The following is a 20,151-nucleotide window of genomic DNA, read 5'->3' as shown; positions in this document are numbered from 1 at the left end:
GACTTGTCAGACGTCCGCACAGCGAGAAGACCTCTCTCCTCGTCAGCTTTGGCGGCGGCTGTAGATCCTGGTTGTCCCGCTTCCAGAACAGTCCTTGCCGCTCCCCCCAGACTCGAATGCCCAGGACACGAGCACCTTCTGACACCTTTTCCGGGGATTTGCAGGTCAGACCGAGCGCCTCCAGATGACCCTTCACCTCTAATGCAGTAGCGATGTTTTCATTTACGAGTATGTCGTCCACGTAAGGTGATGTAGCGGTGTGCACCCTCGGGTCACGTTTCAGGGCCATTTCCAGCACCTTTCTCATCACCATCGGTGCGAGACTGAGCCCAAAGCCAAGTCTGCTCAGACACCACCGTCTGCCCTGGAACACTACAGTCTGATACGGCCACAGCGATGCGTGCACGTGGATCTGCAGGTAAGCGTCTCGCAGATCTAGGAGAGACACGTTTCGTCCACACCGACGCCACTCACGGATTTTTTCACTGCAAACATCCGCGTCAGCTGTATGCGGGTCCAGGTGCGTATTTAACTCCCTGAAATCCATGACGGGACGCACTTTGTCCTTCTTCGGTTGGATGACCGCCATGAGCGGGATCGTGCCTTTGACCCTCCCGTGCACGCTCTCATCATAAGGGACGAGCCATTGATTCGCCACCCACTTGGAGAGTTCTCGCTCGTATTCGTGTCGGGCTTCTGTTGGAATCGCGTACTCCTCTGCTGTATTGTGCAGCTGCTCGGGCTTCTTTCCTCCACACCATTTCCACTCCACCGACCACTTCTTTTCTGTCTCATCAAAGCTCACCACAAAGTCCTTCTCGTCGGCTCGATTAGCCGGTGCGGCCGCCGCCGCCGCACCCAACACCGGATCCCCCTTACTGCTGTCAGCTCGATTCACTGCTGCAGCTGCCGCCGCTGCACCTGACGCTGGGGCCGCCTCACTGCTCGCCTGATCATGACTCACCCGTGCAGTCGCTGCCACTGCACGCGACACCCCAGTCCTCTCACCATCACAGCTGACCCGGTCACCGGGTGAGGCCACTGACGCCGCTATATGAGACACCGCTGCCTCAACTCCGAATCTGACTCGGTCATCCGAACTCACTGTAGCGCCACCCAGTGCTCTGATACCATTCATCCCGAGGATGAACTCAAACCCCAGTGGCTTACGTGCTACGACGAGCACATCTACGGACACTGATTCACCGGACCGCAGCTGCACGCGTGCCACGCCTGACCCCTCACACCAATAACGCCCTCCACTCACTGTCATCACGCTCACCGGGCGTCGGTTCCACCTCCGACAAACTGACACGTGAGCTACACACTGGCTGCATCCTGTATCAACCAGCGCTTTGCAGCTCGCTCCGTCCACCGACAGCTGCGCGACTGGCAGCGCCCCGTTCACTGGTCGACAGGAGAGGAGGCTGGCGCTGAGCTCTCCCCTCCCGCGTCGTTTTCCGGACACGCAGAGGCGATGTGCCCCTGCCGGTTGCAGTTGTAGCACCTCACGAGGCTCCGTCCACCACGGGGGCCTCCACGGCCCCGCTGTCCGCGGCCTGCCGTGCAGTCGCGGGCGATATGGTTCGGTTGCCCGCACGAGTAGCATTTCATTGTGGCCGGGAGTGCTCCAGTCCTTGTGCCAGCGGCGGCGGCCGCGGTGTTTGTTTCCTCGTCGGCTAGCACGGCCCGAGCGCGACCGATTAGCTGGCTAAACGGCATGTCCTCCATCCGTGATCCAGCCCTGAGCGCACGGCGTGCTGAATCTGGCAGTTTGGCCACGAAGGCACATGCCAGGCTGTCGTCCGGCATACCTCCGAACAAGCCAGCCAGCCGGCGCAGCTCAGAGACGAACACGTCCACCGTCTCACCTGGACGCAGCCTTCTACGTTCAAATTGGTCGTAGGCTTCAAACCGATCCGAAGCAAACGCCGATGTCAGGGCCCTTTTGATGTCCTCGTACTTTTTCTTCTCATCTTCTCCGAGCTGTTGATATACCGCAAACGCACCACCAGTGAGTCTCAGCGGGACGACGACGTGCAGTCCCTTGATGCCGCGCAGCTGACACACAAGTTCGACCTTGTCCAGCCACTCGCACACGGGCTGCGACACACCGTCAAACTCCGGGATTAAGCGGAGATCAGCCGCAGCGTCCGAACCATCACAGGTCTCCTTCTCGTTCCCCATCACGGCAGTCTTCCAAGGCCGAAATAGCTTGTTGTAAACTCCTTACGTCCACATTGCCGTTGTATTGCCAGCTGCCTCCGTCGCGCGCCGGCCCAGACTGGCCGGGGGTCGTACGTGACCCACCTTTTATTCAACAGGCTACGAAACGTCTAGAACACGCCCAAAACGAGTGCGAACTTGCACAGCAGCGACGAGGTGACGGAAGGCGCCAGCTTGGCGGCCTACGTGCCTTAAATGACATATCTTAAATTTACAATTGCGCTGCGCGTGCCGCCGGCCGTTTCCTCCCGGCCCCGCCCCGCACAATGCCATATAACTCATCCCGAGCCTGGACGGGGCGGCGGCGGCGCCGCAGTGGCACGACTGCGGCCACAAGATTCTAATACAAATAAACTCCCTGTTTTTACCACTAAAACGGGTCGGAATGGCCCTATAAACCATACATGATCTCATATACGATCAACCTTCACTAGCTTGAGGTCTGTTTTGCTGTTGAGCAGCTGTGAGGTCATGTGACGTCATCAAAGGTCACCAGCGGTTTTTTGACAATAACTCCGTACAGGAACAAGACACAGCCGCGCGGATGGTCTCATTGTGTTCAGCTCGTCAAGACGCATCGAATGATATACATGATGACCTCGAGGTCACGTGACCTGAGGTCAACCTTTGACCTTGACCTTTCGAGGTCAACATATATATCATTCGATGCGGATTGACGAGAGGATCACGATGGTGCCCTTAATTTGTTCCTATATTGACTAGTTTAAAAAGTTATTCGAGAAAAATTCTCCCTATACCTAGCGCCGCCATTTTGACTTTTTTGACCCCTGTGACGTCATCTTTGACCTGACCTGAAAATGACCTAGGTAAAAATTGTAGACCTTGTCCGTGCGTATCCCTTGCCGTTTACCGCTTGTCGCTATCTTGCTTCGTTCTCGAGATCTCAGGGGGGCGGTCATCCGCCCCCCCCCCGTCGGTACGAAGTTGGCGCAGACCCCGTCGGTGCGCGGGTTAATGTAGCGGGTAGGTGATTTTAATTGTGAGTATATGCATCGGAATGGCATGAGTGAGGTTCACCTACCGTTCTCCAGCCAGAGCGTGAGCAGCACGGCGGTCATCTTGGCCGCCTCGGTGAGCAGCACCGCCGTGCTGGCAAAGTACGGCCGGCCGGACGCGTTGGCCCGCGAGTAGCGCATCACCAGCACCAGGGCCGTCGTCTGCACCGTGATCACCAGCAGCGTCAGCCACTTGAGCGGCACTGCGCCCATGGTGGCTGCCGGCGCACATACAGTCAGAGGCAGGGCGATCATGGTGGCTGCCGGCGCACATACAGTCAGAGGCAGGGCGACCATGGTGGCTGCCGGCGCACATACAGTCAGAGGCAGGGCGACCATGGTGGCTGCCGGCGCACATACAGTCAGAGGCAGGGCGACCATGGTGGCTGCCGGCACACATACAGTCAGAGGCAGGGCGACCATGGTGGCTGCCGGCGCATATCAGTCAGAGGCAGGGCGACAATGGTGGCTGCCGGCGCACATACAGTCAGAGGCAGGGCGACCATGGTGGCTGCCGGCGCATATCAGTCAGAGGCAGGGCGACAATGGTGGCTGCCGGCGCACATACAGTCAGAGGCAGGGCGACCATGGTGGCTGCCGGCACACATACAGTCAGAGGCAGGGCGACCATGGTGGCTGCCGGCGCATATCAGTCAGAGGCAGGGCGACAATGGTGGCTGCCGGCGCACATACAGTCAGAGGCAGGGCGACCATGGTGGCTGCCGGCGCACATACAGTCAGAGGCAGGGCGACCATGGTGGCTGCCGGCGCACATCAGTCAGAGGCAGGGCGCCCATGGTGGCTGCCGGCGCACATATTAGTCAGAGGCAGGGCGACAATGGTGGCTGCCGGCACACATACAGTCAGAGGCAGGGCGACCATGGTGGCTGCCGGCGCACATATTAGTCAGAGGCAGGGCGACCATGGTGGCTGCCGGCGCACATATCAGTCAGAGGCAGGGCGCCCATGGTGGCTGCCGGCGCACATATCAGTCAGAGGCAGGGCGCCCATGGTGGCTGCCGGCGCACATACAGTCAGAGGCAGGGCGACCATGGTGGCTGCCGGCACACATACAGTCAGAGGCAGGGCGACCATGGTGGCTGCCGGCGCATATCAGTCAGAGGCAGGGCGCCCATGGTGGCTGCCGGCGCACATATCAGTCAGAGGCAGGGCGCCCATGGTGGCTGCCGGCGCACATATTAGTCAGAGGCAGGGCGACAATGGTGGCTGCCGGCACACGGACATGTCATGGGTTTCGCTCAGCCCAAAGGCAATCCTGCATGAAGCCGCCGCTGGACATTTTGAACTAGTGGAAGAGAAGGCTGGGAGGGCTTCAGAAGCATCAGCCGCTCAGCTTTCAGTCTCGGACATCACAATGTGTCGGATAGAAAGTCTGTCATCATATCTCACACTATTAGATCAATGCCAATAAGGTGCCTACGGGCGATGGCACAGTGATGCAAATGGGGCTCACGAGTGGCCATAAATAGGTACCGAAAAGGGCACCTTTCAAGTTCACCTAATCGAATAAATCGCAATATGGCCAGTCATGCAAATGTTTGGGGTGTCTGAAAAAGCATGATTTTCATGTTGTTTTTTTTTTTTGTGTCAAAACCGGCCTCGTCTATGATTGTCAGAATTCGTGACATTTTCTATGTCGTAAAATTACTGACAGATACTCGCAAGTTCAAACGCCGCTAGCGTGCGTTCATTTAAAGGGACTATCCCACCTTTAACCCGCGCCCGGCTGGGGGTCCTGGATTTCCACGCCCTGCTGGGGGGGGGGGGGTGTTTGAACACCCCCCCCTTGTAACTCGGCTCCTGGGCCACGTAGCGATACGCGGAAGGCGGCGTTCGAAAGAGCGTCAAAAATAATGACGAAATCACTTCGGTCAATTTTTTGGTCAGGTCAAAGGTCAGGTCACCAGAGGTCATTGAAGGCAAAATTTCGCCGATTTCCAGGTCGAATGTCGAAAATTTCCAAGAAGTCAACGCATAACTCGGGAACCAATAGAGCTACAGCGCCGCAGAAAAGCGCATTCGATAGCCCTATTAACGCCCTTTCTGAGTAATTCTCTCAGATTTGACCTAACGTCAACGGTTTTGCCTGCAGGGGGCAAAAACTGCAAAAATAGCCGATTTTTTCGGAAACAGTTTTTCTGCAATAACTTCTGACCCAAGCCTTGTACGAGCTTACTTTCACCGGCATCGTGTTCCTCTCGTCAAGACGCATCGAATGAACTATAACTTGACCTTGAAAGGTCAACTTGAAAATTTGACCTCAGGTCAAGGTCATGACCTGACCGGAAAGGGTCATGTTGCATATCAGTCGATCCGTATCGTCGAGCTGAACACATCTAAGGCGTTTTCATCGCTTTAGCATGCCTCTATCAAAAGTTATTTGCGAAAAACTGTTAGATACCATTCGTGACCTAAGATGACCTCAGGGCATAAACAAGGGTCACGGACACCATTTTCATGTTCAGTGTGTATAAACCACTTGTAATTCGGTGTTTGGGAGTGTTTATAATGTCTTTCATCCAAAAGAGGCGCATTTCAATTTTCTCCCATTGACTTATAATGGGGAGGTCGCAAAATTGACCTGACCTTAGGTCATCGATATCAAAATTCTGAGATATACATTTTGTACATCCTATTGCTCTTAGCAATCGCTGAAAGTTTCAAAGCGATCAGTCACTCGGTGTAGCTATGACAGACATTGAAACCTTTTATGAGGTGAGGTCACTTCAAGTGACCTGATGACCTGACCTTGAATGACCTTGGTCTAACATTTTTTACAACATGTGTAGAATTGATGTATGATAAGGTGTACCAAAAACGGCGGCGCTCCGCGCCGCCGTTTTTGAGATATTCGCGAAAAACCACAAGGGGGGTGTTCAAACACCCCCCCCCCCAGCAGGGCGCGGGCATGGGGTTTGAGTTGAGATAGCCAAGTTTGCGGCGAGGTTCAGAAACCACTATCTATCTAGGTTGCAACCGCGACCTCTTGGTGTTGAAGAAATTCGTTCCCTTCATTTGAAAATGGGCTTTGTACAAGGCCCTATCTTCAACATGGAGCGACCGTTAGTGTGACGTCACCTCGTTTAGTCATTCTGATTTAAATGGGTTTGTTCGTTGAAAAATCGCTTAAAACTTGGTCTGAACTTGGTTGTGGTGCCTACAGAGTAAAAAGAATCAGGTTTATGACAGTAATGTGGCCTGGGGAAGGAGGTAATTTTGGGCTGTGACGTCAAATATTTGAAAGTTTGTGTTTGGAATATGGGAAGCCTAAGATGTTTAATGAAAAATAAATGCCAGAACCGTGTTCCTGGTCATCCAGTCTATAAAGTCGGGCACAATTTAACTGGTTTTAACAACATTTTAGAAGGTGGGATAGTCCCTTTACATTGTCATCATGTTGCCATCGCAGTTCTTTACTAAAAAATACTTGCTTTCGTTTCACCTACAGCAGTTTACACAGTGTGTGCCCGTTAGTCCACCATACCATAACATTCTCTAATCATTTCTGAGCCGCATTGTGAAATAATTAAGGCGCTAGCACAGGGCTGACCGGCGCTCCTAATGCAGTGCCGTCATACCAAAGGCAATGCCTTAGGAGAGATTACAGGCAATGGTAAGTCAAATCTGGCTTCAGGACGAAGGGCCTGAAGCCAGATACACAACTGCTTAACCCAAGAATATCTGACTTACCATTGCTTGAAATCTAGGTATTCATGCGAGCAATTTTTTTCTTTTTCCCAGGTAGGTGAAAATCAGTAGGTCAGGTTAGGTAAGGTTAGGTTATGTTAGGTTAGGCTAGGTTAATTTAGTAAATTAGCTTCTGCCGATTTTCTGGTGTTCTCTTTCCCATATGAGTTGCTGATGAGTTGACCATATACCACAATTTGTTTTGTGTTGTGTTATTTTGACGTCACTTTCATAACATACGTTGCGCAACTGTTTTACCAGAAATGGCAGCAAATGTTTTAATACAGCGGCGTTTATCGTCTCACTTGCGGCGGTGTGTGCACTGCACATGGCTGGCTTAGGTGATGTGAATGGGGTGTGACTGTTAAAATTTTTAGGTGTTTTTCATATTTCTGCCACATGTAAATATCATATCTGGATTCAGGATGTCAAATAGTGTAAGACTGTGCAAAATTTATGTCTGAAAAGTGAATCAGACTCTTTCTGTAATTTTACTGCTTCCTCGTCACAAGCAATACACTCGTTTTTTTGACAAGTCGGTAAAACTTCAGTTTTTTACATTAAAGAAACACAATTTTGATGATCGTTTCTCCTTCTCGATGGCCAATTACATCAAAAACAGTTTCAAAACACTTAACTTCGCACCACTTACCGAAATATAATAAAGAAATCACCCCACCTTTGATGCGCTACGCACACAACACTGCAGAGACGCAAAATGGCGACATTGTTTTGCCTCTGATGCGCCAGATATGTAATTTAAAAGAATTGGATGCGACTACTAAATACAATATCCTGAAACAAGAACTATTTTCATCCTAGGGGACACTGGGAAATCGGGGTTTTTGGGTGGGGGAGGGGGGGGTTAGATTCAAACCAAATCTAACCTAACCTAACCTAACCTAACCTAACCTAACCTTACCTAACCTAACCTAACCTAACCTAACCTAACCTAACCTAACCTAACCTAACCTAACCTAACCTAACCTAACCTAACCTAACCTAACCTAACCTAACCTACCACGTTTCCAGAGGGCTGTTCACGACGTCCAAGGCCGTATAAGTTAGGTAAGATCGTCCGGGGCTCGCTAATGTTACAAATCTGCAACACTACGGTGACGTCACCGGCGCATACGCTCCCTGGCTCCATCCTGACCCTGATGCGGCGGCTGGAATCGCTGCTAATCGAAAAATTACTTGTGCAATAGCGCTTTTAAATGACTTTAAAAAGGGGGAAAATATGATAACAAAATAATTATGAGAATCCCCTGTCCCGACTTGGATCGTACGACCCCGCCACCTAGCGGACAACGCCGTAATTAGGGTTGAGTTGGCGATCTCCAGGTGGCTCGTCACTCGTCAGCTGTCAGCCGCAGGCAGGCGAGGGCCGGCAGGCGCTTAAGTTATGTTAACGCCAGGTCATGCTCAGGAAAATGCGACATGCTTCATAACGGTCATTTATCTCGAAAAAGATGCGGTGCCCTGTGGTGCTATGGCCCACATGACTCGGGACCCGTGAGGCCCCTGTAGTCACCAGCAGCTCCCAAGGCTGCTACGGACGCGATACCGCAGATACGTACTCCGAAAATTGCTAGACAAAGGACTGCGATGGAGCCTGGAGGAATGCATTGCAAGGACTATGTTTTGGTTTATGTTCCTGTGCGTAATCGCGGGGCTATCGGTGTTAGGGTCCCGGGGGCCAAAGCCATGCGGGCAACTGGGGTGTATCTGGATGGTGAATGGTGATGATATCGTGTTTTTGTTCGGCCACATGGGCACAATAACGAAAGCATTGATTCACTCCGTCCGAAAGCCTAGGTACCGAACCAATTAAGAACCACCAACAGATGTATTCCATGACAGGAAACAAAACGACCCCAACACTGCTCGCGCATGTCTATCCAATATCCATCCAGTGAGGGAGCACATGTGGTCCGTGTCCCCGCACACACGGGCACACAGACGATGGGTAACGCAACCACGAGTCGGCACAACGCAATCACGAATGGTTAACGCAACCACGAGTCGGCACAACGCAATCACGAATGGTTAACGCAACCACGAGTCGGCACAACGCAATCACGAATGGTTAACGCAACCACGAATGGTTAACGCAACCACGGGTCGGCACAACGCAATCACGAATGGTTAACGCAACCACGAATGGTTAACGCAACCACGAGTCAGCACAACGCAATCACGAATGGTTAACGCAACCATGAATGGTTCACGCAACCACGAGTCGGCACAACGCAATCACGAATGGTTAACGCAACCACGAGTCGGCACAAGGAGCAAGAGGCCAAGCCGGCAGCTCGCGTGATCACGCCCTGGGTCCGCGCCTCAGCCGGGGTAGGCTCACCGTGCCATCGCCGAACTGGATGACCATCGTGGAAGAGTTCGAGGTCATCTTCCGGTTGATGATGGGTGCTACCGTCGACGGTCAGTCCGGTATCGTGCAGAGGCTGCTGGCGGCACTCCAGGTAAAGCGTCCATCTCTGGACGCCAGGATCGCGAGGAAGCTGGTGACGACGCGGGTCCACCTTCGGATCCGCTCACTAAACCAGCGCCAGGACGAAGTCGTAAGCACAAGTGATCCGCTCCTCGCGTAGGCCGGCCTGGCTCCCAGTGATGGTGCGCCGGGAGCTGCTCGCTGCCCGGCTGAACTGTCTGACAGCCTCAGAAGACAGAAAGTGACGGCGCTCTCCACACTGGCGAGTGATGCCGGGGTAAAGATGTCGGCACTGGACGCCGCCGGCAGACGCAGTGCGTTCTCCACCTGATTCAGCTGCTTCCTGCCGATTTACCTGAAACAAAGTCAAGTGAAATCAATGATCCTTCTTACCTAAGTGGTGGCCTGAGCTCTGCAATACGTGGACGTATCAATGGCCACAAAATCTATCTAATTAAGGTGCTGTTTAAATAAAGATAGAATTAATAGTGAATAGTGATTGTTGAAATGGCGACGGTCGGTGAGCTTAAACTAATGTTAAGTGGGAAACCCCAAAATTTAGTGTGTACAGTCTGTCTTAAAAGTACCGCGCAAAGTGGCGGTGGATCCATCAAGCCTTACCGAAGAAAGGCCTGCTTTAATTTAAAAGTCACCGAACCAATTGACCTGAGGAATGGACGAGAATATCAATTGCTTCGATGACTCAAATTAAGCAGGCCCTCCCTCGGTCAGGCTTGATGGATCCACCGTCACTTTGCGCGGTACTTTTAAGACAGACTGTACAATATCTTAGCGCGAGCACCACTTATCGTAACAACACTGCTCGCTGGGAGCACTACTAAACGATTGGTCTAGCGGAAAGGAGGGTCGGTAGACACTTCAACTATTCTGACTCTCCGGAATTTTACTGATTACCAAAGTCAAGATATAGCATGCAATCCGTCCTGTTTAACGCCAACTCCGATTTCGACTATTTGTCCAATTGAACTGGGCGCAATAAATAGACACATTCAAGTGCAAAACAAAAATAGGAGAGATAATGCAGACATTACACTCATAGAGCTGGTTACAATGGCTTGATTACCATGACGATTGAAGACGATTGAATGATAGCGATAAAAATGTCGAGCAAGTCGAAAAGAAATAAATGCAGCTCACCACTCCGGACGTGCTGGCGGACTTGCTTGGCGGCGCGTCTCTCGGCTGCGACTTCGTCCTGGCGCTGGTTTAGTGAGCGGATCCGAAGGTGGACCCGCGTCGTCACCAGCTTCCTCGCGATCCTGGCGTCCAGAGATGGACGCTTTACCTGGAGTGCCGCCAGCAGCCTCTGCACGATACCGGACTGACCGTCGACGGTATCACCCATCATCAACCGGAAGATGACCTCGAACTCTTCCACGATGGTCATCCAGTTCGGCGATGGCACGGTGAGCCTACCCCGGCTGAGGGCGCGGACCCAGCTGGATGGGACTGAGCTGGGCGGAGCTTGGTCTGTAGTCTGTCCCAGCCCAGCATCCAGGTGGCGGCACTTGGCCGCGACGAAGCCAGCGACAAACGCAAGGGCCTCCCGTTCCAGGCGCTCGTCTCCAGCTGTCGCAGATTCCGACTGGAGAGGCGTGACCTCTTCGTGAGATGAAGATGGAGGAGCGGCTACTGCCTGGTAGGCTCCTTCTGCTTCGTTGTCCTCACGTGCCGCCAGTTCTTGGTCCGGCTCTTCAAACTGGAAAAGTTGAGAACTGTCAAAGCTGGAAATGGATGCAATGATAGTACGAATGCCAAATCAGCTATATTTGGCAGTTGGCACTGCATGCCTAGACATTGCCGTTTTTTGTATGCCTGCACGATTATGCATAAAATGAGAATCTCTACTATAAACTTAAAATATTACTTTAAAGCAGTGCTTAATAATAAGATAGAATCATATGATCCTCTATTTGCAAAATTTCATACGTTCCAAGGGCGTGGAGGATAGTAGACATGTAGCAATTCAGGCAGTGCCCCCAGCTGGTAGGTCTAAGTACCTGAATGAGCAGGCCCTCCAGGGCCTCGTTGGAGACGCACGGGAGCTGCTGCGGTGCGCGGCTCGTCGACATTAAGTCGCTGGGTTCCAGCTGCAGTACTGCTCGACCGCTGGAAGCAGCCACCTGTGGAGCCGGCGCCATTAGCAGCACTTTCAGGCGGGAGCGCACTTCTACCGCGTTGGGCGTGGTATTCGCTCCACCCAGGCTCCGGATCTGCGAAAAGCAGTTCTCTAAGCAATCTTGGTTCAGGTGGCTGGTCAGGACAAACTGCAGCTCGGGCACAGTACGATGGAGCTCTTCGTACAGCCCACGGAGAGATACTGTGGTTCGTAGCATTCCCTGCTGGAACGGCAGCATGCTCCGATGACCGTTGGGGTGCTTTGCAGACGTTTTACGAGTGTCGGAGATCAGAGACGTCATCTTGTCCAGGGCCCGGTCCTGGACCGCTTTGATTTCAGCAGTCCTCCCATAGGCGGACCGCTCGATTGTGGCGTCGAACTGACTCCGGCTGTTCAAAACGTCAAACCACGCATTGGCCGTCAAGACAGCCTCGGCCTGTGGTTGGCGGCGCGGCAGCAGCTCCTTGATGGCGGTGCCCACCGTGTGCGAAAAGAGCTGCGTGGCCAGCCGGACCCGCTGGCTCACCTGACCGGTGCCCTGCAAAACAATGTTGACAACATATTATTGCATTTTCACGTTACAAGCAATAATATGTGCTATAAGGTCGTGTTAGTGGAAAGGGAAAACGTGGGTGTTGTGCGTCGTGTTGGTTCGCACCAGCAAAGTTTATTTTTCACTGATCGTACCACCTCACTTATTTAAAATTTAACAATAAAAAATGCGGTGAGGCTGCTAAGAGGCTGCTGGCGGAACTCCAGGTGAAGCGTCAATCTATGCAGTACTTCTGCGAGCAAATGCATGTTTTCACTGATCGTTCCACCTTCCAACCAACCAACCAACCAACCAACCAAACAAACAAACAAACAAACAAACAAACAAAAGCAAAGCGGCGAATACTACATCAGTTTTGCCACAGAGGAGTCAAAACACATAGCTGCACAGGGCCGCTGTCTGAAGCAGCTAAGTTGGCGGTAATGTTCGGTAGTCACAGCGTTCCCTAAAGCAGTTCTTAAATGCTATATTAAAAGCTCGACAATGTGTCAAAGAAACCACGTTTAGCCCGCAGCAAGACACCAGCTGAGCGACAAACGAAGGAGCGAGACAGCCTGCACGTCGTAAAGCACGAAGCGAGACATCCAAATGACAGTGCAGGGTGGTGGCCAGTGCAGGGCACCCTCTAGCCGGTCCACTCTGGTAGTTGCAAAACGGTTGGAAGATCTCTGATGAGATCTAGAAGCTTAAAAACATCGATCGAAATAGCATTTACCTCGTCTGAAACGTCTGAAAATACTTACCTGAACATGAAGGTTCGTCAACTTGTGGGCGACCCGCAGCTCGGCACGATCCAGCTCGAGCAGCTCCAGGAAGGTACCTCGACCCAGCAGTGCTCGACCGCCGCGACCATCGGGTATCAGGAGTCCTCCGTCGTCCGCGACCGTGTGCACCCGCATCAGTTTGATCAGGTGCGGGGCGTCGGCGAACACCCACACCCTCCTTGGATAAAAGGAATGGACGGGACAAGCAGGATTAGGATCAGGAAAGCTCCTCCAAACGTTATTGGGAAGTTGCCTTTACCATCACACTCATGGAGAGGGTAGGGGGAGTGTCAAACGGATCTCTCCCTCGTTTTTTTCACGAATAGCTGGCTCAAAAAGCGGTTAAAATAAAAAAGTTAATGAAATGGCATGAAAGTGATGTCGCTCGGTTCAGAAAGAGCCAAAACGAATATCTACCAAATTTCATCGAAAAATATTCACCGGTTTTCAAGACATTGGACTTTTACGTTTGTTTACTTTTTGGGATCTCCGCTGTTCCTAGTGACTTTATTTGAAAGTGCGGCACTTGTTGCGCGCAAAGCAGCGTATACCATCGCGTGCTACCAAATGTTTTAGTAAAAGATTTGAAATCTTTAGATCTGCGCTGACGTCACACATTCAGAGGGAGCATTCTAATGCATTAGCCCCTCTGAATCCAAGTGCTGCAACTTTGAAATTAGATATTTTCGATTTGAGGCATTGCTCGATCTTGTGAGTGCTCAAACCGGTAAGTGCAAGCCAGGGACCCCATTTTGGCTATCTCAACTCAAAACTAATGTTAGAGTGGGATCAGGGATGGTCACTTTAACCGGGTCACGGGCAGCAGGCTCACTTTGTATGCAATACGTGTGAGGATTAAGATTACTGTGAGGCTGGATCTGTGGGAATCGGGGACAAGGCCATGCCGCGAAAACATAATTTATGATTCATAAATTCATAGGATGATTTTACTACGCCACTGCACTTGCTTGAAACCTGTTAAGATATTGAAAAGCATCAAATGATCAGTCAGGTATCTGGGATCAATCGACAAAATGGCAATGAAATCATACATACAAAGATAACAATTTTAAGATCCTTATGAACAAGATTCATTTATGTTTTATACTGATGCGGACACACACGTTAACGACAAGGGTGTCCATGAATATGTCTGAAAGTTGCCTCCAACAACACTTATCTCAATGCTGTATGGTTCAGTGGGGGTGGTGGAGCGAAACACATCGGTCACCGACAGCATTAAATGGCTTATTGATCACGAAGCTACTACATTTTCATGCATCATAAAAATAATTTTCGTAATAAACTACGACAATTGTAACTGTTTAACATTGTTATTGCAGTACAAGCCAAAATTGATTCTGGATCTACAGAGGAGATTCAAGTTGGCACTAATGAAATACCTGGTATCGTCCACGGGGTTGATGATCCACGTCCGGTCGGCGCAGATGCCGGAGGAGCGCCACATCCCCTCGTTTGCTCCGCCCATGTCGCTGACGACCGCTGTCACCCTCAGACCCAGCGACTCCAGCACGGAGATGACGCTGTTCAGCTTCTGATTAGTCATAGGAGAGTCGATCTCGTAGAATAGTGGCTGCTTCCATGCAGCACAGAGTCCACGAACCATCAGAAGCTGCAGTTTAGATCCTTGAAGGATTTGATCGGCTGATGCGTCGTAGCAGTATCGGCTGCTCAGTGCCATCTCGTCGAAGGACACTACACATAGACGCTCCAAGGCGCCCATACCTTGGACTGCTGCCCTCAGTACGGCGAGAGCTGCCTCTATTACTCCGGGCGTCACGCGGAAGCCGCGGATCCAGCGAGACAGGGTCGCAGCGGAAGGAAGAGGCAGGTGCATCACTTGTTGCACATACTCGTAGGCCTTTCGGCTCCTGCACCGCAGTCCAAGTGCCCGAGAGATGTCCTCTGCTGTCCACTGCACTCTGTGACCCGACTGGACAGTCGAGACCTGCTTTTCCGTGACGACTCCCAATCTGAGCAGTTTCTGGAGCTTGTGCGCCTTCCGCTCAGCCACTCGCAGCTTCCGCAGAAGCATCTGTCTCTCTTGCCGCCACTGCCGCTTCTGTTTCTCCATGCGCAGCTTCAAACGCCGATTTTGCTGGCTCAACTTCTGCACTTCCTCCAGGGGAGACAGATACTGGACCTCGCCAGCCGGCAAATCCGTAGCTGCAGGAGACCACTCCATCTGGTTCGAAGCATCCAGTGAGATAGATCTGTGGGAAGGAAATAGAGCATTAGTATTTTCTTGCATCTGAAATAAAAAAAAATGAACAGCGCGCTTCATTTTCAGGGTGAATTATCATCACGGTTAAGCTGAAAATTAATAATTGACCCAGCAGGCGGTGGGCCTCCGGGCCACCTTACGAGCGGGGGTGGGACTTTTTTGCCTCCCCCATATCTCCGAAACTACTGGATGGATCTGCAAAATCAAACAGCGTGCTTTAGCCCTGTCTAATTTTTCGGGGGAAATCCAATTTTATTGACCTTGGGGTTACCGATGATGTCACAGGTCAGGTCAAAAATAAAATGTTCAATAAAAATAAACTGTTCACGGGTCTTCTTGGGAATGCAATATAACATCAAGTAAAATGCATTTAATCGAAAATCAGCGATAGGGCGCCAGTTTCCTAGTGCATATATTGCTATGAGAGGTCACTGATAATACCACCTCAGGTCACAGGTCAGGTCACCATGAGTCAAAACAATATGAACTCAATTTTACTATGGCCATGTAAGAAAATGCCCCCCACTCCCCCTGCCTGGAAGGTTAAGGAATAGTCTTCTTCAGAGTAATGTAAAGCAATAGAATAAATATAAGTTCAGAGTTGCACAACTGTGAGCTAATGTCAGCTAGCGTCAGCTAACGTGAACATTACGTCAGCTCGCGCAATTTGATAGCCGCGTGCTGCTATCACCGGTGAAACAGGGCCCAGGTTTAGAGCCTTGCCCACAGTTTCCACTCAAGTGATTCAGAGGTAAGCTTAGTCTGAGTCTGATTGCAACATCATTCTCAAAGCTAGCATCTGAGTGTATTCAGTCTCTATCAAAACTACTGATTGCTGGAACCCTTGGCCCTGTTTCACCGGTGATAGCAGCACGCTACCTACTATCAAATTGCACGAGCTGACGTAATGTGATGAGGTCACACTAATGACGTTTCGTGCAATCCGTGAGCTTCGTTTGGACCAGAGTTGCTGTCTCGTTGAATTGCGTTTGATACATTTGTTTGATCGCATGGCCGTGAAGATGCTAGCAGCAATATTTGATGACATCACACAGATTGACTGAGTCATGCTTTGTTGATGTTTCCATGGAACCCAATTTGACACGTGTAATAGCAGCGTGCTGCTATCACTGGTGAAACAGGGCCCTTGTATTGACAGTTCAAGCACCTAACAAAGAAAATATCAAATTCAATTATCTCCTCACCTTGATCTATCACTCAGAGATGAGGACGCTCCCTCAGTGTGATGTCCTGCGCAAGGGACTTCATCTGTCGGCGATCACTCCTTGAAGCCCGAGTGCTTTGTTGCGCCGGTCTGTGAAACACCATTTACATCAACATTCAAATAGGGCACAACTTCAGTGAGCTGCTTTGAGCATTGGTGACTGATGCACAGATTATATTGATATGCAAAATGTTTCAAGTATCATGCAAATATGTCGGTAGCGGTACCTAACTTGGTACCTACCTGCTTACTAGCAACCTAATTTACAAATTAATGTGTCATGGTACATATCTGACAAGCGCACACAGTCACAGTGCAAATCCAAAAGCAAATATAAATTTGTTACAATTTCCATCACAATAAGAAAGATTCGAATTAGTACATTACCAACTGAATAGTTGGCATTCATATCAAATCCATTAAAATGAAATCATACCCCGAAGACCCAGCACTGCGCAGATTCTGTGTTGGAACCGCATCAGTCTTCAGACATGGGCTCACACCTGGCATCAGGGATGCTTTCACAAGGTAGGAAGGATCATAATCTGAATCAAGAAAGTGGTCTGAGCAAATCCTTGCCTGCAACACATTTATAGGATCCTGCCTCGAACATCTATGCACCCAGGTCGCACATGTGGCTGGATCCTTCGGGAACCGAAAAAACGATTTTGTGCAGAACTTGCCAGTCCTTCGGTAACTTCGGCATGTAGCCACCGCACAGTACGACATCCTGAATCAAGTCCTGAATCATTCAATCAATTTAAGTTTCAATGGTTTCAAACAATCAACTCGAGGGTACAACCAAGGTACAACACAAGCAAGAAACAGGAAATGAACTTGTTTACAACCGTGAGTCCGTGACCCTCAAAATCGAATTCAAGGCCAAATTTGCGGGGAAGGCCAGCTGAGAAGTGTCCGGTCCGCTGACGTCACGGGTAATGTTAAAGATCCGGGTGCCCGGCAAATAGGAAAGCTCGGGATGACAGCCCCCTGGTCTCAACCATCTCTATTATGCAGATGATATGGTCATTCTTTCGCCTACGCCTTTTGGGCTTCAAAAATTGCTGAACATTTGCTCCAAGTATGCGAAAGATCATGACATTCTATTCAATACTAAAAAGACAGTCTGCATGGCCATGCTTCCCGTGAGTCTTCGAAATCTATCACTCCCTAAGATATCATTGTGCAATAGTGTGCTTTCATATGTCGACGAATATAAGTATCTTGGATACCACATTTCGAGCACACGAACCAAAGTGGACAATGTCGAGATTTGTCACCAGTACCGATTACTGTGTTGTCGTGCCAATTCATTGAGTCGTAAATTCGCTTTATGTACATATTCGGTTAAAAAGTATTTGTACAATGCATATTGTTCTAACATCAGCTACATGCATTTATGGCACTCGTTTCATGCATCGGTTCTTCGGAAATTTAAAGTGTGTTTCAATAACGCTGCTAGAATGTTTTTAGGCTACCCTAAATATTGTAGTGCCTCTGGAATGTTTGCGCAAGAACACATAGATGGCTTTGATGCGGCCTACCGCAGAGCTGTGTGGAATTTCATGTCGCGTTTGAAAAAGTCAGAAAACCGAATAATGTCTACGCTGTATTACAGTGATATCGCCCACACATCTCCTATGCGTAAAGTGTGGACTGCAGAATTGTGTGGTTGTTGAGCGCTGCTGATGTTGGTCATATACCCATGTCATCTTCATACCGTCATCATCATTTGATCGTCACGTCATCATTATTGTGTGTTACTTCTTATGGACCCAGAGTCTGCCAATAAAGGGATCTCTCTCTCTCTCTCTCTCTCTCTCTCTCTCTCTCTCTCTCTCTCTCTCTCTCTCTCTCTCTCTCTCTCTCTCTCTCTCTCTCTCTCCCTACCCTTCCTCCTGTACAGTTTTATTCGTGAGTTTTGTTTTTGCGTGGAAAATCTAAGAGTCCATCCAACCTAAGTTTTCTTCCTAAGTTTGTCTCCGGTTTTGTCATCAGAGCCATCTCTGGTATATCCCGAAGGTCCCGGCGATGCCCACTGACCACTGTGTGCCGGTGCGCACTGTGTCGACGGCGACGGTCTGGATGGGCGCTGGCGCGGCGGCCCAGCTGTCGCGGCCGGCTCATTTGTGCAGCGGCTTAAGCGGCCGACGGCGCGGATCCCGGTGATGTGACGGCCGACGGCGGGCCGCTGATGAGGCCGCTCCCGCGGGGGTGACAACCGCGGCGACCGGCAGCGCCGCCGCACTGTAGGCCGGCAGCCCGAAAAAGCGCTAGAAATTCCCCCAAACTGACTGTCCGCAATATGAACAAAATAGGTATCATTTAATCCCAAATTGATCGAAGAATACGATTCCGATGCCAGTTTTCCCTAAGGTCAAAATTGAGGTCGTCAGTTGTCACCAAACACAAGACAATTTAGACTCTCTAGTGGCCACCACATTTACCGATTTTCATGATGATCTTTAGTGGTATTTTATTAGCTGACCAATCGTTGTTTTGAACGAACTTTCCTGTCAGACTAGTTCAGGGCACTGTTGTTCACTGTGCCAACATCATTCTCACATATTGCATCGCTTTTCTGCAAGATAAGCTAGCTTTTTGCAAGCAGCTGCAAGACGTAATTAAAAATCATTTCTTATTTTTTAATTAGACTTTTATAAAAATGTTATTTCGAGCGGCTAAAAATGAACATTTTATACTAGCCTCTGATTACTGATCTTTCGTTGCATATAGGTGCTTTGCTGCTTTTCCCTGCTACTTTTCGAGATATGCGCCAGTAAACCACATGATGTAGGGGCAATTGTCACCTCGCCGCTCTACTGAAGGCCCGGCGCTCTTTAAAGCGCTGGAAGTTGTGAAAAACAAACGCGTATAATCTAAATAAAATATATGTCCCTGAGCTCAGAATTGATCAATGCACACAATGCTGTCAAAAAATTTGGGCCAAACTCAAAAATTCAGTCATTATTAACCCCCAAACACAAGTCAGTGATAATCAACAACAACTTGCTCTTTAGTTAGACTTCTTGAGAAATGTTATTTCGAGCCGCTAAAAATGACCATGCCATACAAACCACTAATCATCTTTCTGTCATGCCCTACTCGCAATTTTTGCTAATGCCTGCTACAGGGGCGTAGGCAGGGGGGGGCCACTGGGCCATGCCCCCCCCCCCCCCTTGGGCGCCGAAGGCGCCCTTTGCGATTGGAGGGCGCCGAAGGCGCCCTCCAATCGCAAATGCAATTGTGATATAATCGAATCGAAAAACAATCGCGACTGGAGGGCGCCCTCCAATCGCGAATGTGTTTACAGGGAAAATACGGATGGAGGGCGCCCTCGGAGGACGCCCATTCCAAATACGCCCTCCAAATACGGTTGGAGGGCTCCCTTGGGCGCCCTCCAACCACATTTGTAGGCTGTAGCTCTCTAAGCGTAACGGTGGTCGCCTATGTAAGCCGCTGTCCCGTAAATAAGCGCCCTCTCACCCGAAGGCGCCCTCCTGTAGGTCGCCACCCTGCTACATATTGCCGCCCTTCTGCTGATCGGCGTCCTCATAATTATTGGCGCTCTCCTACCTATTGCGCCCTCATGTGAAATTTTCAAGGCCGCCTTTCTCCTTTTTGGCACCCTATTGTTCAGTGCCGCCCTCCTACCTATTGGTTCCCTAGTCCTTCCTGTTGAATGTTAATCGGGGCCCTTCTCTTATTGGCGCCCTCGTGTTGATCGCCGCCCTCCTAACCACTGGCACCCTCCTGTTGATCACCGCCCTCCTATCCACTGGTACCTTCCTGTTGACCAGCGCCCTCCGCACAGACGCCCTC

General features: G+C 50.5%; 1 protein-coding gene across 2 annotated transcripts in view; it reads right to left on the bottom strand.

Moving 5' to 3' along the window:
- LOC122369512 (UDP-N-acetylglucosamine transporter-like) overlaps positions 1-7,676 on the bottom strand; it is a 33,341-nt gene extending 25,665 nt beyond the window's left edge. For both annotated transcript variants that reach the window (XM_043344306.1, XM_043344307.1), the window contains exons 1-2: positions 7,603-7,676; positions 3,269-3,460 (exon numbers count right to left, since the gene is read on the bottom strand). In XM_043344306.1, the coding sequence (XP_043200241.1) occupies positions 3,269-3,455 (187 nt within the window). In that variant the 5' untranslated portion in view covers positions 3,456-3,460; positions 7,603-7,676. The remainder of the gene's footprint in view (positions 1-3,268; positions 3,461-7,602) is intronic.
- Between the last annotated feature and the right edge of the window lie 12,475 nt (positions 7,677-20,151).

Source organism: Amphibalanus amphitrite, unplaced genomic scaffold (assembly GCF_019059575.1).
Source record: "Amphibalanus amphitrite isolate SeventyFive unplaced genomic scaffold, NRLGWU_Aamphi_draft 001044F_arrow, whole genome shotgun sequence".
NCBI lineage: Eukaryota > Metazoa > Arthropoda > Thecostraca > Balanomorpha > Balanidae > Amphibalanus > Amphibalanus amphitrite.
This window is presented reverse-complemented; position numbering and strand designations above follow the sequence as displayed.